This window comes from Schistocerca nitens, chromosome 7, assembly GCF_023898315.1.
Source record: "Schistocerca nitens isolate TAMUIC-IGC-003100 chromosome 7, iqSchNite1.1, whole genome shotgun sequence".
Classification (NCBI taxonomy): Eukaryota; Metazoa; Arthropoda; class Insecta; order Orthoptera; family Acrididae; genus Schistocerca; species Schistocerca nitens.
The window spans coordinates 572,524,766-572,550,993 of NC_064620.1; the positions used below are offsets into that span (position 1 = coordinate 572,524,766).

The 26,228-nt window shown below is 46.1% G+C and overlaps 1 protein-coding gene across 1 annotated transcript in view; it reads right to left on the reverse strand.

Annotated features, from left to right (window-relative positions):
• Positions 1–11,118: 11,118 nt before the first annotated feature.
• LOC126195005 (5-oxoprolinase) overlaps positions 11,119–26,228 on the reverse strand; it is a 182,864-nt gene continuing 167,754 nt past the window's right edge. The window contains exon 20 of the mRNA XM_049933427.1: positions 11,119–11,359. Within this exon, the coding sequence (XP_049789384.1) occupies positions 11,207–11,359 (153 nt within the window). The 3' untranslated portion in view covers positions 11,119–11,206. The remainder of the gene's footprint in view (positions 11,360–26,228) is intronic.

The window sequence follows — 26,228 nt, forward strand, 5'->3', positions numbered from 1 at the left end:
CCGAGGACGACTCACGGTTTCGGTACGTACCACCTCATTAAGTTTCATCGGCCGTCAAGACACTTCTCGGCCCTGTAAACAGAACATACCTTTCTGTTTCGCTTTTCATCTCACGTTACGACGGCGGAAAAATAAAAATTTGTAAGTCCTCGAACAGCAAAATTAGCTGCATTGTTTCCATGATTCCACGAAGTGCATTCAAGTTCTAAGGCCTCCGATTTTTTTTCTCCGCACTGGAAAGAGATAGAAACATGCGCATTGTTTTAAAATGAGGCCGCATTCATTGTCAATACGTCCCAGAGATGGCAGCACCGTACGGCAGATGGAATTTTACCGCCAGCGGCGAGAATGAGAACTGTTTTAAATACTTAAAATGGCGACGTTCTCCTTACTTGAACAGTGTGCAATCATTCGTTTTCTGAATTTGCGTGGTGTGAAACCAATTCAAATTCATCGACAGTTGAAGGAGACATGTGGTAATGGAGTTATGGATGTGTCGAAAGTGCGTTCGTGGGTGCGACAGTTTAATGAAGGCAGAACATCGTGTGACAACAAACCGAAACAACCTCGGGCTCGCACAAGCCGGTCTGACGACACGATCGAGAAAGTGGAGAGAATTGTTTTGGGGGATCGCCGAATGACTGTTGAACAGACCACCTCCAGAGTTGGCATTTCTGTGGGTTCTGTGCACACAATCCTGCATGACGACCTGAAAATGCGAAAAGTGTCATCCAGGTGGGTGCCACGAATGCTGACGGACGACCACACGGCTGCCTGTGTGGCATGTTGCCAAGCAATGTTGACGCGCAACGACAGCACGAATGGGACTTTCTTTTCGTCGGTTGTGACAATGGATGTGACGTGGATGCCATTTTTCAATCCAGAAACAAAGCGTCAGTCAGCTCAATGGAAGCACACAGATTCACCGCCACCAAAAAAATTTCGGGTAACCGCCAGTGCTGAAAAAATGATAGTGTCCATGTTCTGGGACAGCGAGGGCGTAATCCTTACCCATTGCGTTCCAAAGGGCACTACGGTAACAGGTGCATCCTACGAAAATGTTTTGAAGAACAAATTCCTTCCTGCACTGCAACAAAAACGTCCGGGAAGGGCTGCGCGTGTGCTGTTTCACCGAGACAACGCACCCGCACATCGAGCTAACGTTACGCAACAGTTTCTTCGTGATAACAACTTTGAAGTGATTCCTCCTGCTCCCTACTTACCTGACCTGGCTCCTACTGACTTTTGGCTTTTTCCAACACTGAAAGACACTCTCCGTGGCCGCACATTGACCAGCCGTGCTGCTATTGCCTCAGCGATTTTCCAGTGGTCAAAACAGACTCCTAAAGAAGCCTTCGCCGCTGCCATGGAATCATGGCGTCAGCGTTGTGAAAAATGTGTACGTCTGCAGGGCGATTACGTCGAGAAGTAACGCCAGTTTCATCGATTTCGGGTGAGTAGTTAATTAGAAAAAAAATCGGAGGCCTTAGAACTTGAATGCACCTCGTAAATAACTTCTTCCGGGTTTCAGTCTGGATGACGAAGGGAATGCTGGAGATGGTTAACTTGTCGAATACTGAACACTCAGGAGAAAGCGCAACAATTACTCTTGGACTAGCTCTGTTGTCTGGCATACGTACCGTCTCATCGTCAGACGTGTATAATGTGAACGCACAAGTTATACTGAAGTGTAATGTATGCATGCACACGTTTAACACACAGAGTGCCCCAAAGCTTGAGGCTTAAAATTGTAAAGGTGGTGGTGTTTTGTCATGAGTACCTAATGGATGCAAATGAGTACTTGTTCTGAATAAACCATTTATGCCTTATAGCAATAATATTGGTGACACACAACGACATTGCCTGACGTCCTTATTTTTACTGAAGTGATGTGAAAACCCTATTCATGCCTTAATTGTAGTCATTTTTATATCACCTCACCGCGGCATTCTTGTAATTTCAATTTACATCGCTTATCACAAGCACTGTCCACATGCAGCTACTTGTACACTTACCTACAGTTTTTTTGGTCTGCTTTTGCTACGGTCTTCAGTCCCGAGGCTGGTTTGATGCTGCTCCCCACGCCAGTCTATACTGAGAAAACCTCTTCATCTCAGAATAATTACTGCAACCTATATCCAACCGTATCTGCTCACTGTATTCATGACTACCTCTATCTCTACAATTTTAATCCCCCCCCCCCCCCCGCGCTGCTACCCCACCCCACCCAATTCGCAATGTTACCAAACTGTCTGTTCCTAGGTGTCTCAGAATGTGTCCTATCAACTGATACCTTCTTTTCGTCAAGTTGTACCATAAATGACTTTTTTCTCCAATTCAACTGCATTCTCTTCTTGTCTGAACTGCTTACAGTCCAAGTTTCACTTCCGCCCAAAGCTACGACCCAGTAAAATACCTTCAGAAAACACTTTCAGTACTTTTTTTTTTTAAGAAATGCTCTTTCTGCTATTGCCTGACCGTATTTTATATCCTCTCTACTTCGGCCATCATCAATTATTTTTCTGCCCAAACAACAAAATCCCACTACCATTTTTAGTGCCTCATTTTCGAATGTAATTTCCTAAGCACCGTCCAATTTAATTTCACTGTATTCCATATCATTGTTTCATGTGCATCTTTTAATCTCTTTTCAAGACAGTGTCCATTCCATAAAAGGCTCTTCCAATTCTGTGGCATCTCCGACAGAATTACAATGTCACCGATAAACCTCAAACGTTTTGTTTCTTCTCCCTCAACTTTAATCCCTTCTCCCAGCTGCTGCATTGTTTCTTTCACTGCTTCTTCAGTGCACAAATCGAGTAAAACTGCGAATAGGTACAACCCTGTCTCACTCCATTCTCAACTACTGCGTCTCTTTCATGTCCTTCGGCTCTTCTAGCGACAGTCTGATCCCCGTCGCCCCATATTGCGGGGGAAGGGGGGGGGGGTGGATGGGTCTGCCAGCGGTACAACATTCCGCTCTTCAACCAAACGCTGTCCGCCACCGGCAGCTGAGTGGTCAGCGCGACAGAATGTCCATCGTAAGGGCCCGGGTTCGATTCCCGGCAGGGTCGGAGATTTTCTCCGCTCAGGGAATGGGTATTGTGTTGTCCTAATCATCATCATTTCATCCCCATCGACGCGCAAGTCGCCGAAGTGGCGTCAAATCGGAAGACTTGCACCCGGCGAACGGTCTACCCGACGGGAGGCCCTTGTCACACGACACAAACGCTTGAAAGTATACATAAAGGCGAAACAAATAAGATTCACCATTTATGGTTGATGAGACACGTTATGTCCCACTGAAGTAATACGCACTTGTAGATAACTTTTCACTCTCTGTCTTTTAACCCTGGTACTTTCAAAATTTCAAAGAGTGTAGTCCAGTCAACAATGTCTAAAAGCCTTCAAAAATGGCTCTGAGCACTAAGGGACTTAACTGCCGAGGTCATCAGTCCCCTATAACTTAGAACTACTTAAACCTAACTAACCTAAGGACATCACACACATCCATGCCCGAGGCAGGATTCGAACATGCGACCGGTGCGGCCGCCCGGTTCCAGACTGTAGCGCCTGGAACCGCTCGGCCACTTGTTGTATATTTAGATACAACTGATATTACACTCTATATAGTAGGCAGTGAAAATGTTTAGCTCACGTAATAGCAGTGGGAATGTTGAAGTACCAGGCAACCATACGTTCCAGTATGCTATCGGACAAAGCAATTTCAGGTGGTATTGAAAAAGCCTATACCGTAAAAACTTAAATTTTTACGCCTCATCTTTCTTTAACTGGCAAATACTGAGAAGTCACAGCATGAATGGGATGCAAACAACGCGAAGGAAACCGTATCACGCAAGAGACTTCTTGGAATGGTAGTCAGGGAAGCGAGCCCTCCAACAATTATAACGACTGAAATGCAAAAAGTGGTAAAATATAAAAAATCGACGCTCGTATACTCTTATACAACGATTTTTATAATTATTCTACTAGAGACTCGTCCTGGCTTTCCAAGAGTAGCACTAACTAGGAGGGGAAGACCGTTTCGGGTCATATTTAGCTGGTCACTTGTGCTCAACCTAAAATGAAAGATTAAGATGTTTTGACTCAACAACATCGCGTTTTTGAGAATACTATCCCTAAAGTTAATGAAACGCAATCGACTCAGAATTGACGGGATCGATAGATAATTAAAAACTGAGCATTTTTCTTCAACACGCAAGGGCCGCTAACGCATACTTCCATAGAAATCGAGGAAAGAAATTTCTTCGACTGTCACTTATGTATCCAAAAGGTAAGAGCTGTTCCACGTAAGGGCCGCTGGTGTAGCGATCAAGGCATCGGGCTGGGGAGCACAGAACCTGTCTTAGATTCTCAGCTGCATTCCGCAGGTTTTATTTTATTTATATTTTTTCAGTTTCGAAATTTATACACATAGGATGGTTGACAAGGTAAGTAAATGATAAAGGGAATAACGACAAGGTAGGCAAATAAATTTCTCAGACGATTTTCATTACTAAGGAACTAAAACATTAATTCTGGTCGATTTACAATGTCTTCTTTCACTCCTCAATTTCCTTCGAACAACTAGACAGATGGTACTTGCCGTATAAACATTGGAAGCAAGTACACTCGCGGCACCAAGAACATCTAATGAATGCGGTTGTTGCGCAAGTACATCCTTCCGAAGATTCGTAGGAAAGCAAACTTTGCTCACATTTAAGATTATTTCTTTTTTTAAAATTAATTTTGATGCATATCACGTATACCGTAACACTGTCTGAAAAATCGATGCTGAAATTTGATAATCGATTGTGTTGCGAGTCGTTAATGCATCCTTTCGATTGTGCAATTCCCGCTGGGTTTCCATATGCAGATTGTAATTTTAAATCTCGAATTAAAGTTTTTGACTTCCTGATAAGAATGAACATCACGTAGCTGGCACACAGTTGTGCAGTTTGGCGATATTACTTCTGTAGTGCAAGTCGGTTGACCCTCGATCTATATACATGCTATCACAAATGACGGTGTTAATTTGTCCACTCCAGAAATCCAATATCAGACAAAGCTTATTATCAGCAACGTAGGGTTTTAAAATGTTCAAGATATTTTTATAAACTGAATTTGTCAAATTCTCAGATTTGGAGCTAGTGATGTAACATCTTTTTAATGTGTGCATTAATCGATTGATCTCTCCTCTACCTCGAGGACCAAATTAATCATTAGTTTCTTATAAGCACGGTAAAATAAGACGCAACAATTTTCCAGTCGATGTAACGAAATACTGAGCCGTGTAAAAATCCGGTATTTTATGCACACTACCAACAGCAACAAGGGCTAATTTTTCTCTCTTATGCGATAATGTGTGTCGAATGCAACTTTTCGCAGCAGTCTCGTTCGGAATTGTTTTCATACAACGAGGCTTAAAATTTTAATTCTTTACTAACTCAAGTCGCTTGTGATTTTTTTTTTGCCTACGTTGCTATTATTCCCCATGGTTTACTTGCCGTATTCATCCTCTCATTCCCACCAGTTTCTATGCAGAAAAAGATGCACGTGGCAAAAAAACTGCAGAATGCCACCGACAACAGAACACAGGTTCTCTGCTTCCCAACCAGACACCTTGGTCGCTAGGCCAAAAACGCTTTCGTTTAACAGCGCTTACTTTATGGGGTACATAAGCGACAGTAGAAAAAGTACAACCGGCCGCGGTGGTCTAGCGGTTCTAGGCGCTCAGTCCGGAACCGCGCGACTGCTACGGTCGCAGGTTCGAATCCTGCCTCGGGCATGGATGTGTGTGATGTCCTTAGGTTAGTTAGGTTTAAGTAGTTCTAAGTTCTATGGGACTGATGACCACAGATGTTAAGCCCCATAGTGCTCAGAGCCATTTGAACCATTTGAAAAAAGTACATTTCCTCGATTTCTAGAAAAACATTACATTAGAACTACTGATGGCCTTGGGAGAGTCAGCCACGACAAAACTCTTCCATCTGGTGAGCAAGATGTATGAGACAGGCGAAATACCCTCAGACTTCAAGAAGAATATGATAATTCCAATCCCAAAGAAAGCAGGTGCTGCAGGTGTGAATATCACCGAACTGTCAGTTTAATAAGTTACTGTTGCACAATACTAACACGAATTCTTTACAGAAGAATGGAAAAACTGCTAGAAGCCCACCTCAGACAAGATCAGTTTGGGTTCCGGAGAAATGTAGGAACACAGGACCCAGCACTGGCCGTACGACTTATCATAGAAGATAGGTTAAGGCAAGGCAAACCTACATTTATAACATTTGCAGACTTAGAGATATCTTTTGACAATGTTGACTGGAATACTCTTTCGAATTCTAAAGGTGGCAGGGGTAAAATACGGGGAGCGTATTTGTACAGAAAACAGAAGGCAGTTATAAGAGCCTAGAGACACGAAAGGGAAGCAATGGTTGAGGAGGGTGCGAGACAGGGTTGTAGCCTATCCTCGATATTATTCAATCTATATATTTTTCCGGGTTCGATTCCCGGCGGGGTCAGGGATTTTCTCTGCCTCGTGACGACTGGGTGTTGTGTGATGTGTGGTGTCACCGCCAGACACCACACTTGCTAGGTGGTAGCTTAAATCGGCCGCGGTCCATTACTACATGTCGGACCCGCGTGTCGCCACTGTCAGGATCGCAGACCGAGCGCCACCACAAGGCAGGTCTCGAGAGACTGACTAGCACTCGCCCCAGTTGTACGACGACGTTGCTAGCGACTACACTGACGAAGCCTTTCTCTCATTTGCCGAGAGACAGTTAGAATACCCTTCAGCTAAGTTAATGGCTACGACCTAGCAAGGCGCCATTAACCATTTGTAACGTCGCATGTACCTCAAGATAGAGTCTCACTTGTATCATCCAGAATGCTGTATACCAAAGGACAATATAAAAGTTAAGTGTTCTAGTAGCTACGTTCTTTTCTTTATCACATTCATTACGAATCCTGTTCCAGACTTAACGCCAGACAGCGTGAGTTGACGCGTGCCCTTTAGGCTACTTCACTGTGGACTGGCTGCCTTAACAGTCCACAACATGATGTCCTTAGGTTAGTTAGGTTTAAGTAGTTCTAAGTTCTAGGGGACTGATGACCATAGATGTTAAGTCCCATAGTGCTCAGAGCCATTTGAACCATCTATATATTGAGCAAGCAGTAAAGAAAACAAGAGAAAAATTTTGAGTAGGAATTAAAGTCCAGAGAGCAGAAATAAAACCTTTGAGGTTTGCCGATGATACTGTAATTCTGTCAGAGACAGAGACAGCGAAGGACTCGGAAGAGCAGTTGAACGGAATGGACAGTGTCTTGAAAGGAGGATATAAGATGAACAACAAAAGTAAAACGAGGATAATGGAATACAGTCGAATTAAATCAGGTGATAACGAGGGAATCAGATTAGCAATTTTGCTATTTGGGAAGCAAAATAACTGATGATGGTCGAAGCAGAGAGGATATAAAATGTAGACTGGCGGTGGCAGGAAAAGCGTTTCTGAAGAAGAGAAATTTGTTAAAATCGAGTATAGATTAAAGTGTTAGGAAGCCTTTTCTGAAAGTATTTGTATGGAGTGTAGCCATGTATGGAAGTGAAACATGGACGATAAACAGTTTAGAAAAGAAGAAAATAGAAGCTTTTGAAATATGGTGCTACAGAAGAATGCTGAAGATTAGATGGGTAGATCACATAACTAATGAGGAGGTATTGAATAGAACTGGGGAGAAGAGGAGTTTGTGGCACAACTTGACAATAAGAAGGGACCGGTTGGTAGGACACATTCTGAGACATCAAGGGATCACCAATTTAGTACTGGATGAAATAGGGGGGGGGGGGGGGGTAGGGAGGTAAAAATTGTGTAGAGGGAGACCAAGAGATATGAATGCAGTAAGCAGATTCAGAATGATGTAGGTTACAGTAGTTACCTGGAGATCAAGATGCTTGCACAGGATAGAGTATCATTGGGAGCTGCGTCGAACGAGTCTTTGGACTGAAGAGCACAACAACGAAAACACGCTCAGTTTTCAATTTTCTATCGATCCCCTTAATTCTGAGTCGATTACGTGTCATTAACTATAGAAGCAGTTAAAAAAACAGGATGGAGGGGGGGGGAAGGGTTGAGCCAAAATAACTCAGACACTCTCATTTTATGTTGTACGCAAGCGACTTGCCGAATACGAGCCGAATCTGTTGGCCGTGTCTGAGGCCTACCCCTAGTACGAGGGGTATTCGGAAAGTAACGAACTATAGGTCGCGAAATGGAAACCACAGTAAAAATCAAAACTGTTTACATGCAACAGTTAGCTACAACTTCCAGCTACTTACCTCCATAGTCGCCGATCCGACTTAGACTTTTGCCGTAGCGTTGTACCAAGTTTCCAATATCGTCGTTATAGAAAACAACCGCCAGTGCTTTCCGCCAATTCTCTACGCTGGCCTACACCTCGTTGCCTGTGGCAAAATGTTGTCTTCATAGCCAGCGGTTCGTGTGAGCAGAGATGAAACTCAGAGGGAGACAATTACGGGCTGTATTGTGGGTAATCAAACATTTCCAATTGAAAACGACGCAGTAGCATCTTCATTCCCCCTGCAGAATGCGGCCGAGAATTGTCCTGAACAAGAAACCGCACGCCAGTTATGTAATCTTGGCTGCATAGCTTCAGGCGAAATTTGTCACCAGACCCTCTTACTTGGCGGGAGACGCTATTGTTCTAGGCATCTTTCTGTGCTCCCTGTGTGCTCAGAACTAATACGAACGACGTAAGGCGATCGACGGGCATACCAGACACACTGCCCAACACACCTGTGCAAAAACTTCATCGGATTTTCACTGTGGTTTCCATTTCGCGACCGATCGTTCCTTACTTTCCGAATAACCCTCGTATATACGGCCAGACGACGTGTATGGTGTAGCGGTAATACACACATGCCTTCGTTGTGAATGAATCTATGTATGGGTGAAAACCGTATCAAAATCGCTACAGTAGTTCCTGACATTAGCCTCCACATACACACACACACACACACACACACACACACACACACACACACACACAAAATGTGGAGGTTGTAATGGTTCTCTATTTACGTGACCATTACGGCACTTCAACCCCAGTTCTCGATACTACTAATATCGTACTACTTTTCTGTGAAGTAACAGACATATTTTTGTAACAATATTCACATTCGGTTATATTAATGTATAAGTACTCCGATGTATCGATATATTACAGTGATATGTTTCTTGTGTGTATTCATTTCTGTGAGACTGTCATAATCTTTGACTTACTTGTAACCGTTTTGGCGCGAATGCGCACAGACCAGTCTTTGTTTCACTTTGCAGAAGTTAAGTTGTTATTTCGCTTTGTAAAATAACAGTCAAGTCTTGTGTTTGGTTAAAGTGGAAATTAAATATATGAAGATTGATACAAAAATGTTTTCTTGGTGATGTGACAATTAAGAAGTAGTATATGTGAATTTACAAGACGTTTAATGAAAATGTGGATCGTGAACACCAAGTCAAAAATTATTTCTACCATACCATTGTTCTGATCTAGGATTGTCTGATCATCAAGAATTTCCTGAAAAACGCATTTGTTATGTCTTCAAATATTGCTAAAATACAGATCTGGACCTTCTAGCAGTCAAAGTGGAATCACCCTAGAATCAACAAGATGAGCCATAACAACTTCGACGAAATCTACGTGGGAATCCATTCAAGATAAGTGCCAAAATTAATGACCTTTTTACAGTGACTTCATTATTTCCATTCTGACGATGCCATCTACAGTCAATAAATTTGTTGTTGCCCGATAAAGCGAACATATGCTGCGTGAGCAACATTATTAATCTGATTTCTAACCTACTTTGCAAGTGGTGGTATTGTTAGAAGGTGTTTCATTTATAATACCGAAGCATTGCGTGGGGTGAAGAAAGTTCCAATAAAACCTTCAGAAATAACGTAATCTCGGAAAAGCTTGCGCGTCCGATACGAGACGAGCTACCTCCGACGCTCCTCACAAGGGAACCTCCCCATCGCACCCCCCTCAGATTTAGTTGTAAGTCGGCACAGTGGATAGGCCTTGAAAAACTGAACACAGATCAATTGAGAAAACAGGAAGAAGTTGTGTGGAACTGTGAAAAATAAGCAAAATATACAAACTGAGTAGTTCATGGGAAGATAGGCAACATCATGGACATTGGGAACGCAGGAGCGCCGTGGTCTCGTGGTAACGTGAGCAGCTGCGGAATGAAAGGTCCTTGGTTCAAATCTTCCATCGAGTGAAAAGTTTAATTTTTTTATTTTCAGTTTATGTGACAAACTCTTATGTTTTCATCACTTTTTTGGGAGTGATTATCACATCCACAAGAAAACCTAAATCGGGCAAGGTAGAAGAATCTTTTTACCCATTCGCCAAGTGTACAAGTTATTTGGGTCGACAACATATTCGTGTCATGTGACGCACATGCCGTCACCAGTATCGTATAGAATATATCAGATGTGTTTTCCTGTGGAGGAATCGGTTGACCTATGACCTTGCGATCAAATGTTTTTGGTTCCCATTGGAGAGGCACGTCCTTTCGTCTACTAATCGCACGGTTTTGCGATGCGGTCGCAAAACACAGACACTAAACTTATTACAGTGAACAGAGACGTCAATGAACGAACGGACGGATCATAACCTTGCGAAAATAAAGAAAGTAAAATTTTTAGTCGAGTGAAGACTTGAACCAAGGACCTCTCGTCCCGCAGCTACTCACGCTAAGCACGGGACCACGGCGCTCCTGAGCTCACGCTATCCATGATGTTGCCTATCTTGCACATGGACTACTCAGTTTGTATATTTTGCTTATTTTTTCACAGTTCCACACAACTTCTTCCTGTTTTCTCAATTGATCTGTGTTCTGTTTATCAAGGCCTATCCACTGTGCCAACTTATAACTAAATCTGAGGGGGGTGCGATGGGGAGGTTCCCTTGTCAGTACCCTATGGACCCACTGCCTGGCAAATCCCGAGGAGAAGCTAGGAGCGCAGCAGGCAGTTGCTGCACTAGGTCGGCCAGGTAGGAACAGGAATAGTAGACAGAGAGACACCCAAGTTTGAGTAGCACTTGCGTACTTTATTTTGGGTTACACTATGTTATGTACAATCGGGAGTGGCGCCGGGCAGACGTGGAAGCGGCGGCTTCAGACGGACTCTTGGGCGCGCCGGTATTCGAAGACGCTGCCCCTCTCGAGGGCGGGCTGGCGGCAGCTCCTGGGGGCGGCGGCTGCGGCAGGGGCTGCGCCGTCGGGGGTGCCGTAGCCGCCTCCGCCCGGAGTCAGCAGCCGGAACACGTCCTGCAACACAACCGACACTTGCTCAGCACAGACCTTTTTTTTTTTTCTTTATTGTTACTTCAAGCCCATCGCCCCATATCGGGGAGGAGGCGATGGGGGAGGGGGCTATCAGTAGTACAAATTCCGCTCTCCATCCTACGCTTTAAAATGTACACAAAGGTGAAAGAAATACGCTTAACGTTTTCGTGGTTGATGGAACATGTAAGTCATAGCAAAGTAATATGCAGTTTTGAGCGCTGGGCCGTTTGTATTCCGTATATGTTTAGGCTGTCATTTAGCACGATGCTTTCGGAACTTAGAGAAAAATATTACGGAACACGTGCTGTATATACAGGGTGGTCCAATGATCGTGACCGGGACAAATATCTCACGAAATATGCATCCAACGAAAAAACTACAAAGAACGAAACTCTTGTAGCTTGAATGGGGAAACCAGATGGCGCTATGGTTGGCCCGCTAGATGGCGCTGCCCTAGGTCAAACGGATAAAATGGTTCAAATGGTTCTGAGCGCTATGGGACTTAACTTCTGAGGTCATCAGTCCCCTAGAACTTAAAACTACTTAAACCTAACTAATCTAAGGACAACACAAACATCCATGCCCGAGGCAGGATTCGAACCTGCGACCGTAGCGGTCGCGCAGTTCCAGACTGTAGCGCCTAGAACCTCTCGGCCACCTCGGCAGGCTCAAACGGATATCAACTCCGTTTTTTTCTATACGAACCCCCATTCGTGTAGTACGTAAAGAAATATGAATGTTTTACTTGGACCACTTTTTCCGCTTTGTGACAGATGGCGCTGTAATAGTCACAAACGTATAAGTAAGTGTCCGGACCGTTGCCGAATAGTTACGTTATTTAAGGAAACAGGAAGTGTTCAGCCACATGTGTAACGTCAACCACGACCTGCAACAAATGGTGATGCTCAAGTAGGTGTTTTAGCTGCTGTCGCGGCTAATCCGCACATCAGTAGCACACAAATTGCGCGAGAATCGGGAATCTCATAAACGTCGATGTTGAGAATGCTACATCAACATCGATTGCACCCGTACCATATTTCTATGCACCATCAATTGCATGGCGACGACTTTGAACGTCGTGTACAGTTCTGCCACTGGGCACAAGAGAAATTATGGGACGATGACAGATTTTTTGCACGCGTTCTATTTCGCGACGAAGCGTCATTCACCAACAGCGGTAACGTGAACCGGTATAATACGCACTATTGGGCAACGGAAAATCCACGATGGCTGCGACAAGTGGAGCATCAGCGACCTTGGCGGGTTAATGTATGGTGCGGCATTATGGGAGGAAGGATAATTGGCCCCCATTTTATCGATGGCAATCTAAATGGTGCAATGTATGCTGACTTCCTACATAATGTTCTACCGATGTTACTACAAGATGTTTCACTGCATGACAGAATGGCGATGTACTACCAACATGATGTATGTCCGGCACATAGCTCGCGTGCGGTTGAAGCGGTATTGAATAGCATATTTCACGACAGGTGGACTGGTCGTCGAAGCACCTTACCATGGCCCGCACGTTCACCGGACCTGACGTCCCCGGACTTCTTTCTGTGGGGAAAGTTGAAGGATATTTGCCATCGTGATCCACCGACAACGCTTGACAACATGCGTCAGCGGATTGTCAATGCATGTGCGAACATTAAGGAAGGCGAACTACTCGCTGTTGAGAGGAATGTCGTTACACGTATTGCCAAATGCATTGAGGTTGACGGACATCATTTTGAGCATTTATTGCATTAATGTGGTATTTACAGGTAATCACGCTGGAACAGCATGCGTGCTCAGAAATGATAAGTTCACAGAGGTACATGTATCACATTGGAACAACCGAAATGAAATGTTCAAACGTACCTAGGTTCTGTATTTTAATTTAAAAAACCTACGTGTTACCAACTGTTCGTCTAAAATTGTGAGCCATATGTTTGTGACTTTTACAGCGCCAACTATCACAAAGCGAAAAATGTGGTCCAACTAAAACATTCATATTTCTTTACGTACTACACGAATATGTAATTAAAAATGGGGGTTCCTATTTTAAAAAATGCAGTTGATTCCCGTTTGACCTAAGCGGGCCAACCATAGCGCCATCTGGTTTCCCCCTTCAAGCTAGACAACTTCCGTTCTTTCTAGTTTTTTTCGTTTGACGCTTATTTCGTGAGATATTTGGCCCGGTCACGATCAATGGTCCACCCTGTATAGTAGATTGTGAATCATCAAATGCGCGGCGTGTTTTTGTAGTGCCACAGTGCATTCTCCGACGAAAATCAATTCAGATCAGATCATAACCTTCTCCACTCAAAGAATTTCTGGAGTCAGTAACAGTGTTTAACACTATTGTTTTGGAAATTTATGGTCAGTTCCTATGGAAGCAAACTGCTGAAGTCATCGGTCCCTAGGTTTACACACTACTTAATCTAACTTAAAGTAACTTACCCTAAGGACAACACACACACACACCCATGCCCGAGGGAGGATTCGAACCTCCGACGGGGAGAGCCGCGCGAACCGTGGCAAGGCGTCCCTGACCGCGCGGTTCGCAGCGCAGCTAACACTATTTTTAAACTCTTACTGGACTTGTTAGTGATTCTACTAGTTTGTGCATCATTATACGTCCCAACAAACCACTTAGAAGAAATCATTGATATATGATACGACATTCTTCCATCTCGATTTTGAAAACATGTGTATGGTATTTCAAGTTTTTCATTGACGTGAGCGTTTTGGTATATATTTGTTAGACTTTTTCTATATGTACCATACTGATAAAGTAGCACTGCAAACAGAAAGTAGAAAATGAGCTTAAACCATGAAAGGGCTAAAAGGTGAAAAAATTTGCAAGTTTTTAAAATCTATAAAAATGGATTTTGTGATAGCATCTTATGATATTAACCTGTTGACATTATTTTTTAATATAAAACCAAAAATATATATCTAAAACACGTTGCAAAAACGGCGAATTTCTTTAAAAAGAAGCACTATACTTTCACTAAAACGTCAAAAGAGCTGCACAGGGGAGAAAAGGTTTTTGGGGTATTTTGGAGAATATCTACGGAGATAAAGGTAGATATTGGGGCGGATAGTGGGGAAGGAAGGAGTAGTTTGGTATGTGAGCAGGATCCCAGTACCAAGAGGAGAGTGCGTGGGTAGCCATGGAGAGAGAAAGCTGTCCTCACACGGGACGAGGCAGCTAGTGTTGACGTGGATGCGGATGGGACGTCCGACCCCACGAGAGAAGAGCGCTGCCTACACACGGGACGAGCTGCTTAACGTGATTTCCCCCTCTCCAGCGGCACTTGTCGGATTTATTTGGCTCTCGAACCACACATTTTCTTTATGAAAATGGACGCAGGTAAAATAGCTGTGTTAACTCCTTTACCGATTGTCGAAGAAGGGTGGAGAAAATCGCGAAGAAGATTCAGGACTCTTCGATGGCTTAAACAGCGAAATACTGATACAAGATCTCTGCATAATGCTCTTCAGCAATATGTAGAAGTTACTCGTTAAGACAATTCAATTTTCTGCCCATTTGCGGTTTTAAATTGGACATGGTTAAGGTATAGTGTCTCATGTCAGTTAGGCCATGCATAATATTCATACTCTCGATGTTGCATTGAACGCTAAAATAACGTATTTTATCACATACATACGAGTATAAAGATCGATATTCGTTTCGTAATTTCACTCGAATGGAAGAGGAGATAGTTTCGAAGCTGCTCACCATAATAGAAAACGATATTTACAGGGGTTATGTAAACAGGAGACAGTCCGTAAGGCCAGAGACAGGTATATACACTGCTACACCAAGAAGAAATGCAGATGATAAACGGATATTCATTGGACAAATACATTATACTAGAACTGACATGTGATTACTTTTTCACGCAATTTGGGTGCATAGATCCTGAGAAGTCAGTACCCAGAACAACCACCTCTGGCCGTAATAACGGCCTTGATACGCCTGGGCCTTGAGACAAACAGAGCTTGGATGGCGTGTACAGGTACAGCCGCCCATGCAGCTTCAACACGATACCACAGTTCATCAAGAGTAGTGACTGGCGTATTGTGACGAGCCAGTTGCTCGGCCACCATTGACCAGACGTTTTCAGTTGGTGAGAGATCTGGAGAATGTGCTGGCCAGGGCAGCAGTCGAACATTTTCTGTATCCAGAAAGGCCCGTACAGGACCTGCAACATGCGATCGTGCATTATCCTGCTGAAATGTAGGGTTTCGCAGGGATCGAATGAACGGTAGAGCCACGGGTCGTAACACATCTGAAATGTAACGTCCACTGTTCAAAGTGTCAATGCGAACAAGAGGTGACCGAGACGTGTAACCAATGGCACCCCATACCGTCACGCCGGGTGATACGCCAGTATGGCGATGACGAATACACGGTTCCAATGTGCGTTCACCGCGATGTCGCCAAACACGGATGCGACCATCATGATGCTGTAAACAGAACCTGGATTCATCCGAAAAAATGACGTTTTCCTATTCGTGCACCCAGGTTCGTCGTTGAGTACACAATCACAGGCGTTCCTGTCTCTGATGCAGCGTCAAGGGTAACCGCAGCCATGGTCTCCGAGCTGATAGTCCATGCTGCTGGAAACGTCGTCGAACTGTTCGTGCAGATGGTTGTTGCCTTGCAAACGTCCCCATGTGTTGACTCTGGGATCGAGACGTGGCTGCACGATCCGTTACAGCCATGCGGATAAGATGCCTGTCATCGGGACTGTTAGTGATACGAGGCCGTTGGGATCCAGCACGGCTTTACGTATTACCCTCCTGAATCCACCGATTCCATATTCTGCTAACAGTCATTGGATCTCGACCAACGAGAGCAGCAATGCCGCGATACGATAAACCGCAATCGCGAGAGGCTACAATCCGACCTTTATCAAAGTCGGAAACGTGATGATACGGAGTTTCTTACACGAGGCATCACAACAACGTTTCACCAGGCAACGCCGGTCAACTGCTGTTTGTGTATGAGAAATCGGTTGGAAACTTTCCTCATGTCAGCACGTTGTAGGTGTCGCCACCCGCGCCAACCTTGTGTGAATGCTCTAAAAAGCTAATCATGTGCATATCACAGCATCTTCTTCCTGTCGGTTAAATTTCGCGTCTGTAGCACGTCCTCTTCGTGGTGTAGCAATTTTAATGGCCAGTTGTGTACATTGAAGAGTCGAAGAAACTGGTACACCTGCCTAATATCGTGTAGAGCCCTCGCGAGCACCCAGAAGTGCCGCAACACGACGTGGCATGGACTCGACTAATGTTTGAAGTAGTGCTAGAGGAAATTGACACCATGAATCCTGCAGGGCTGTCCACATATCCGTAAGAGAACTCTGGGGCGGAGACCTCTTCTGAATAGCACGTTGCAAGGTATCCCAGAATGCTCAATAATGTCTGCAAAATTTGGTGGCCAGAGGAAGTGTTTAAACTCAGACGATTGTTCCTCAAGCCACTCTGTAGCAATTCTGAACGTGTGGGATGCCGCATTGTCCCGCTGGAATTGCCAAAGTCCGTCGGCATGCACAATGAACATGAATGGATGCAGGTGGTCAGACAGGATGCTTATGTAAAAGCCACCAATCAGAGTCGTTATCTAGACGTATCAGAGGTGCCATATCACTCCAACTGCACACGCCACACACCATTACAGGGCCTCCTCCACCAGCTTGAGCAGTCACCTGCTGACATGCAGGGTCCGTGGATTCATGAGGTTGTCTCCGTACCCGTACACGTCCATCCGCTCGATACTATTTGAAACGAGACTCGTCCGACCAGGCAACATGTTTCCAGTCATCAACGATCCAATGTCAATGTTGATGTGCCCAGGTGAGCCGTAAAGCTTCGTGTCGTGCAGTCATCAAGGGTGCACGAGTGGGCCTTCAGCTCCGATAACTCATATCGATGATGTTTCGTTGAATGGTTCGCACGCTGACACTTGATCATGGCCCAGCATTGAAATGTGCAGCAATTTGCGGAAGGTTTGCACTTCTGTCACGATGGACGATTCTCTTCAGTCGTCCTTGGTCCGGTTCTTGCAGGATCTTTTTCCGGCCGCAGCGAGTCGGAGATTTGATGTTATACCAGATTGTTGATATTGATGGTATACTCGTGAAATGGTCCTATGGGAAAATCCTCACTTCATTGCTACCTCGGAGATGCTGTGTCCCGGAGCTCGCGCGCCGATTATGGCACCACGTTGAAATTCACCTAAATCTTCATAACCTGCCATTGTAGCAGCTGTAACCGATCTAACAACCGCGCCAGACACTTGTCTTATATAGGCGTTGCTGGTCGCAGCGTCACATTCTGCCTGTTTATACACTCCTGGAAATTGAAATAAGAACACCGTGAATTCATTGTCCCAGGAAGGGGAAACTTTATTGACACATTCCTGGGGTCAGATACATCACATGATCACACTGACAGAACCACAGGCACATAGACACAGGCAACAGAGCATGCACAATGTCGGCACTAGTACAGTGTATATCCACCTTTCGCAGCAATGCAGGCTGCTATTCTCCCATGGAGACGATCGGAGAGATGCTGGATGTAGTCCTGTGGAACGGCTTGCCATGCCATTTCCACCTGGCGCCTCAGTTGGACCAGCGTTCGTGCTGGACGTGCACACCGCGTGAGACGACGCTTCATCCAGTCCCAAACATGCTCAATGGGGGACAGATCCGGAGATCTTGCTGGCCAGGGTAGTTGACTTACACCTTCTACAGCACGTTGGGTGGCACGGGATACATGCGGACGTGCATTGTCCTGTTGGAACAGCAAGTTCCCTTGCCGGTCTAGGAATGGTAGAACGATGGGTTCGATGACGGTTTGGATGTACCGTGCACTATTCAGTGTCCCCTCGACGATCACCAGTGGTGTACGGCCAGTGTAGGAGATCGCTCCCCACACCATGATGCCGGGTGTTGGCCCTGTGTGACTCGGTCGTATGCAGTCCCGATTGTGGCGCTCACCTGCACGGCGCCAAACACGCATACGACCATCATTGGCACCAAGGCAGAAGCGACTCTCATCGCTGAAGACGACACGTCTCCATTCGTCCCTCCATTCACGCCTGTCGCGACACCACTGGAGGCGGGCTGCACGATGTTGGGGCGTGAGCGGAAGACGGCCTAACGGTGTGCGGGACCGTAGCCCAGCTTCATGGAGACGGTTGCGAATGGTCCTCGCCGATACCCCAGGAGCAACAGTGTCCCTAATTTGCTGGGAAGTGGCGGTGCGGTCCCCTACGGCACTGCGTAGGATTCTACGGTCTTGGCGTGCATCCGTGCGTCGCTGCGGTCCGGTCCCAGGTCGACGGGCACGTGCACCTTCCGCTGACCACTGGCGACAACATCGATGTACTGTGGAGACCTCACGCCCCACGTGTTGAGCAATTCGGCGGTACGTCCACCCGGCCTCCCGCATGCCCACTACACGCCCTCGCTCAAAGTCCGTCAACTGCACATACGGTTCACGTCCACGCTGTCGCGGCATGCTACCAGTGTTAAAGACTGCGATGGAGCTCCGTATGCCACGGCAAACTGGCTGACACTGACGGCGGCGGTGCACAAATGCTGCGCAGCTAGCGCCATTCGACGGCCAACACCGCGGTTCCTGGTGTGTCCGCTGTGCCGTGCGTGTGATCATTGCTTGTACAGCCCTCTCGCAGTGTCCGGAGCAAGTTTGGTGGGTCTGACACACCGGTGTCAATGTGTTCTTTTTTCCATTTCCAGGAGTGTATATCTCTGTATTTGAATACGCATGCCTATACCAATTTCTTTGGCGCTTCCGTGCGTATAAATACCTAGGTGTTACAGTCACGAACAAACTTAAATTGGAACCATCGCACAGAAAACTGCGTGGAGAAGGCGAAGTAAAGAGTGCGTTTTACTGGCAGAAGTAGTAGACGACGTAACAACTCTACTAGACTGCCTACAGTACGCCTGTTCATCCTCTTCTGAAGTATTGTTAGGATCTTTACAAGACAGGATTGACAGAGGCCATCGAAAAAGTTCAAAGAGCAGTCTCGCTTGTCGTCGCTACTGGGGACACAGTGCGGTGGCGAGACATAACTCGAGCTTCCCGCCGTAAGACCGGCTAGGAGGCTGATCCTCCGGCGGGGCCAGAGATTACGCCGCGGAGTCGGCCCACCACCGCAGCCGGCATCGACACTCACCGCATCCTACGCGGCGCGCGCCTGTTTTTTTTTTTTTTGTTTGTTTTACGAGCCACACAGGCGGGGTATTCCCCGCGCCACATCTCACACGCCAGACCGTAAAGAACGGCGGCGACACGGAAGAGGCGTGAAAGTAATAGTGAGGAACCCCGGCGCATCCCTCACCGCGCCCCCTCGCCACCCCTTTTCCGAAGAGTAGAGCACGCCGGCGGGTGATCGTATTTCGCTTTCCATTCCCTCTCGGCGTATGCCTCTTTATGCCCCGGCTGCGGCACTGCGAGGCCCTAATTCCGCCTCTCGACTTTGACTGCGCGGAAGCCCCGCCGACACTATTTCATCCCCCCCCCACCCACCCACCCACCCTCCCTACTGCCCGCAGTTCTTTGTTTCGCAGTTCCTTCGCGCGAGGCTGTTCGCCGTTCGGCAGCAAATAGACGCAGTGCGGGAAGCACAGGAAAGGAAAGGATCTGCGGAGAACGCGGACAAGCCTTTGGCAGACCGGCACTGGTTCTTGTGCGTCGGTGCGGGCAGAACAAGCCATGCATACATATGGCGTCCCGGTGCGCATTACGTATGCGACCCCTTTCGGCTTGTTCGTGCAGAGTCGGGGTCGCTGCCAGGCCGAGAGATTCCGCTTGCCGCCTCACACTGGCGCTCGGTTTATCGGATTATTAACACAAGTTTGGAATTTTCGGCGCTCTGGCGAAGCAACTTCGCTGGCGCTTCTGTTATCCAACAGGGTATCGTGTACACTTGACGCCAGAAATGTACCCTAGCATTCAGCGAGAAAACATTATGTTTGCAACAGAAAGTAATTACTCACTTAAGCGGCACAGAAACTGGTACAGGCATGCGTGTTCAAATACAGAGATATGTAAAGAGGCGAAGTCTATACACGATAACATGGGTCTGGCGCAGTTGTTAGATGAGTTACTGCTGCTACAATGCCAGGTTATCAAGATTTCAGTGAATTAGAACGTGGTGTCATAGTCGGCGCACGAGCGATTGCACACAACATCTACGAGGTAGCGATGAAGTGGAGATTTTCCCGTACAACCATTTCACGAGTGTACCGTGAATATCAGGAGCGCAGTAGACTCGTTGCGGCCAGAAAAATATCCTGCAAGAATGGAACCAACGACGACTAAATAGAATCGTTCAACGTGACAGAAGTGCAACCCTTCCGCAAATTGCTGCAAATTTTAATGCTGGGCCATGAACAAGTGTCAGCGTGCGAACCATTCAGCGAAACATCATCGATATGGGCCGACTCGTGTACCTTTGATGACTGCACGACGCAAAGCTTTACGCCTCGCCTGGGCCCATCAACACCTCTGATGACTGGAAACATGGTGCCTGGTCGGACGAGTCTCGTTTGAAACTGTATCGAGCGGATGAATGTGTACGGGGTATGGAGACTACCTCTGTCTGATCAACTGCATCCATTCATGCCCACTGTGCATTCCGACGGACTTGGACAATTCCAGCAGGACAATGAGACACCCCAAACGTCCTGAATTGCTACAGAATGGCGCCAGGAACACTCTTCTGAGTCTGAACACTTCCGCTGGCCACGAAACTCCCTAGACATGAACATATTGAGGATATCATGGATGCCTTGCAACGTGCTATTCACAAGAGACCTCCGCCCCTTCGTACTCTCACGGATTTATGGACAGCCCTACAGGATTCATGGTGTCAATCCCTTCCAGCACTATTTCAGATACTAGTCGAGTCCATGCCATGTTGTGTTCCGGCACTTCTGCATACTCGCGGGGGCCGTATACTGTATTAGGCAGGTGTACCAGTTTATTTGGCTCTAGAGAACAAACTAATCATACAAATGTGTTGAAAAACCCATCTACAGTAACCAGCTAGTCGAAAACGATGCAGTTATCTACCCAAACGGAAGTACTGTCTGAAAGAAGCTGCGCAAACATCCAGTCAGATGTTGATAAGATTTCAAAGTGGTGCAAAGATTGCAAGTTTGCTTTAAACGAACAGATATGTAAAATTGTGCACTTCACAAAGCGAGAAAAATCAGCTGGTACAAATACCCGGGTATGACAAATCAGAGGGATATGAAATGAAACAATCACATAGGCCTAGTCGTACAGAAGATGGACAAAAATGTGGAAACACTGCGAGAAATGCATTCTTGAACATAAATCCAGATGATATCCAAGCCTGCAGGTTGCGTCGTCGTATTTGATTAACAATCGGTAATTGCGAAAGCCCTCAATACTTCTCAAGTGTCAGTCGTAGTCACACCAGGGTTCTGTGTAATCGTTGAGTGCACCATGTCGGAGCTACGCCACCGGCCTTGCCGCGGCGGTAACACCAGGTCTCGTCAGATCAGCGAAGTTAAGCGCTGTCGGGCTTGGCTGTCACTCAGATGGGTGACAGTCTCGACCTGCCAAGCGCCGTTGGCAAGCAGGGTGCCCTCAGCCCTTGTGATGCCAATTAAGGAGCTGCTTGACTGAGAAGCAGAGATTCCGGTCTCGTAAAATGACAACGGCTGGGAGAGCGGTGTGCTCACAACATGCCCCTCCATATCCTCATCCAGTGACGCGCATTGCCTGAGATGACGCGGCAGTCATCAGCACCATTGGGCCTTCCGCGGCCTTTTAGGACGGATTTTAGTTACACTACTGGCCATTAAAATCGCTACACCACGAAGATGACGTGCTACTGACGCGAAATTTAACGGACAGGAAGAAGGTGCTGCGATGCGCAAATGATTAGCTTTTCAGACCATTCACACAAGGTTGGCGCCGGTGGCGACACCTACAACGTGCTGACATGAGGAAAGTTTCCAACCGATTTCTCATACACAAACAGCAGTTGACCGGCGTTGCCTGGTGAAACGTTGTTGTGATGCCTCGTATAAGGAGCATAAATGCGTACCATCACGTTTCCGACTTTCATAAAGGTCGGATTTTAGCCTATCGTGATTGCGGTTTATCGTATCGCGACACTGCTGCTCGCGTTCGTCGAGATCCAATGACTCTTAGCAGAATATGGAATCGGTGGGTTCAGGAGCGTAATACGGAACGCCGTGCTGGATCCCAAGGGCCTCGTATCACTAGCAGTCGAGATGACAGGCATCTTATCCGCATGGCTGTAACGTGCAGCCACGTCTCCATCCCTGAGTCAACAGATGGGTACGTTTGCAAGACAACAACCATCTGCACGAACAGTTCGACGACGTTTGCAGCAGCATGGACCATCAGCTCTGAGACCATGGCTGCGGTTACCCTTGACGCTGCATCACAGACAGGAACGCCTGCGTTGGTGTACTCAAAGACGAACCTGGGTGCACGAATGGCAAAACGTCGTTTTTTCGGATGAATCCAGGTTCTGTTTACAGCATCATGATGGTCGCATCCGTGTTTGGCGACATCGCGGTGAACGCACATTGGAAGCGTGTATTCGTCATCGCCATACTGGCGTATCACCCGGCGTGATGGTATGGGGTGCCATTGGTTACACGTCTCTGTCACCTCTTGTTCGCATTGACGGCACTTTGAACAGTGGACGTTACATTTCAGACGTGTTACGACCCGTCGGTCTACCCTTCATTCGATCCCTGCGAAACCCTACATTTCAGCAGGATAATGTCCGCCCCCGGTAGCTGAGTGGTCAGCGCGACAGAATGTCAATCCTAAGGGCCCGGGCTCGAGTCCCGGCTGGGTCGGAGATTTTCTCCGCTCAGGGACTGGGTGTTGTGTTGTCCCAATCATCATCATTTCATCCCCATCGACGCGCAAGTTGCCGAAGTGGCGTCAAATCGAAAGACTTGCACCAGGCGAGCGGTCTACCCGACGGGAGCCCGTCGTCACACGACACACGACAAGCAGGATAATGCATGACCGCATGTTGCAGGTCCTGTACGGGCCTTTCTGCATACAGAAAATGTTCGACTGCTGCCCTGGCCAGCACATTCTCCAGATCTCTCACTAATTGAAAACGCCTGGTCAATGGTGGCGGAGCAACTGGGTCGTCACAATACGCCAGTCACTACTCTTGATGAACTGTGGTATCGAGTTGAAGCTGCATGGGCAGCTGTACCTGTACACGCCATCCAAGCTCTGTTTGACTCAATGCCCAGGCCTATCAAGGCCGTTATTACGGCCAGAGGTGGTTGTTCTGGGTACTGATTTCTCAGGATCTGTGCACCCCAATTGCGTGAAAATGTAATCACATGTCAGTTCTAGTATAATATATTTGTCCAATGAATACCCGTTTATCATCTGCATTTCTTCCTGGTGTAGCAATTTTAATGGCCAGTAGTGTAGTTATGTCGAAACTAAGCAAATCGTTGGTGCCTGAATGGTGAGTGCTTCGTCCGTAACTAAGGGAGCCGAAGTGTGTCGTGTTTGAAGAGGCAACATATAGGAGATTTATACCGCATACACGGAAAGTGGAAAAGCATCATCCGCTAAGTCACAACGCGGACGAAAATGTGTGTTGAGTGATCGTGGCAGACGGTCATCGAAGAGGATTATGACGAAAAATACGAGGGCAACGGCTGCAAAAGTCACTGCAGAACTGAATATCGCGCTCATGGACCATGTCAGCAGCAAAGCAACACAGACGGAGCTTCACAAGCTGGAAATTGCAGAGCCAGCTGGAATTCCAAATACACTGACGAGTGATGCAAATGCTCGTCCAAGGAAAACGTGGTGCCGAAGCCATTAAACCTCGACTATGGAGCAACAGAAGAAATTCATTTACTCGGCTTAGTGTTGTTTCACACTGTTTCCAACTTCTAGCCAGGTTTACGTCCTAAGAGTGACGATTTGGGTAGCTGTATCGTGGTACTCCATGTGCCCCAAGGTTACTCTGCAAGTTCGCGCTACTGCCAAGTATTATGTCACCATTTTGGTTGATCAGGTCATACCAAGGGCTCTGTTTACATAGCGAGCAACGTCCAGGGGTGGATTTTTTGAGCACAATGATGGATTGTCATAATTCTGTTGACCGCCACAGAGCCTCTGTGGTCTACTTTGGAGAGAAATGAGCGTGATCATCACCACCATCACCATCACCATCGTTAACTGAAGTTGCCAATATTTTGCAGGAAGAATGGAGTAATATTTGCTTGAAAACCATGCAGGACCTGTATTTACCCATTCTGAGGCGAGTGAAAGCCGTTTTGAATGCCAATTGGATTCCTACATTGTTTTAGGCGTGGTAATACATTGTGTTTTAGCCATCTTGTTGTCCACCCCCTTTAGGCATGTGAGACTTTGATTCATTAGCAGGATACTGTGAAAATGCTTTCGGTCTAAGTGGGATCCATAACAAATAGGAATAACAGCAGATATTGAATGTATACCATGAAGGCTAGCACACAAACTGTCAGTGATTTAACTTGTAACGCCGGAAATGCATATCCTCCTATTTCCATCTATTGCACTGCAGATTTTCTTCCTTATTTTGTTACCTGAAGATATAACATTTCTGTGTCTTTGTATATTGTAATTGTTTTACTATTTGTATATATTTATGCATTTATGTCGATTTATAATTGGTTTGTTTTGTGAATATTATTTGTATTTATACGCTGGGTCTGGCCTAGGGAAAACTATGCTATCGAACGAATACATCGATAGGTCGTGTGGAGAACCAAAGTGTTTAGGATCTTTGGTAGTGTTAACTCTGCCGCGTGGAGCGCGGGCAGAGCAGGGAGTAGCGAGTGGAGCAGGTGTTGTGTGACGCTCCCGCGAGTTGCCGCGCTTTCGGGGTTTGGCAGCATGTAATTGCGCTCGACTTGCTATAATCGTTTCTGACACGGTGTCGCGGACGGGAAGCATTAGCTGGCGCACATCAAGAGCCCGTTTCGTCTGATGACCGTGTCGAGAAGAAGGCGCGCAAACATCCAGCTTCTGCAACAGCGACGGCCGACAATGAGTGACTGTCGCCACCTCCTCGATCGACGGCTTCAAACCTTCAATCAACCAACAAGGAAGACTGGAAGCACGTAAAGTTTTAGAACTGTATGGCAGACCTCAGCTTTTCAAACTTTTAAAATTGTTGCATCACAAAATTACAGCAACTTAGCATGAACCTTTGTTGCTCATTGTCCCAATTGCATTGCCAAGCAGGTCTCCTTTTCCGAAATAAACCCGAGTGTCGTTGAAATTCAAACGCCAGCATTAAAGTAATATAATTAGATTTCACTGCTTTAATTTCAAAGTTCAGTTAAAGTATTCATAGCTGGCTACAATATTTAGCTTACACAAGTACAAATTAAGAGTGCGAGTTTTGTTACCGTATTTTAGCTTACCTGTGACTGCAGCTCAGCTTGGTACGTACTAAATTTTACTATTGTTAATTGTTCAGAATCATTTAATTCAAGTTCAAAGTTAAATCTCTTATTTCTAAATTTCATGGTTTCAAGTAGCTTTTGAAATGATTGTTGAGGTAGTCCAAGACTAACCGTATTTTACTGAATTTCGATGTGCTTCAGAAAGAAAGCTCACTATTAACTTCAGTCACTAAATTAACTTTCGATTTTCCGGTTTTATTAATTCTTTTGTTAAATTAAGTCAGAGTGTAGCGAAATTTATTACTTCTTACAAACTTTCAGTTTTCACACTACACTTCAGTTGCCACGCTTCTAGTGCTAATTATATATGT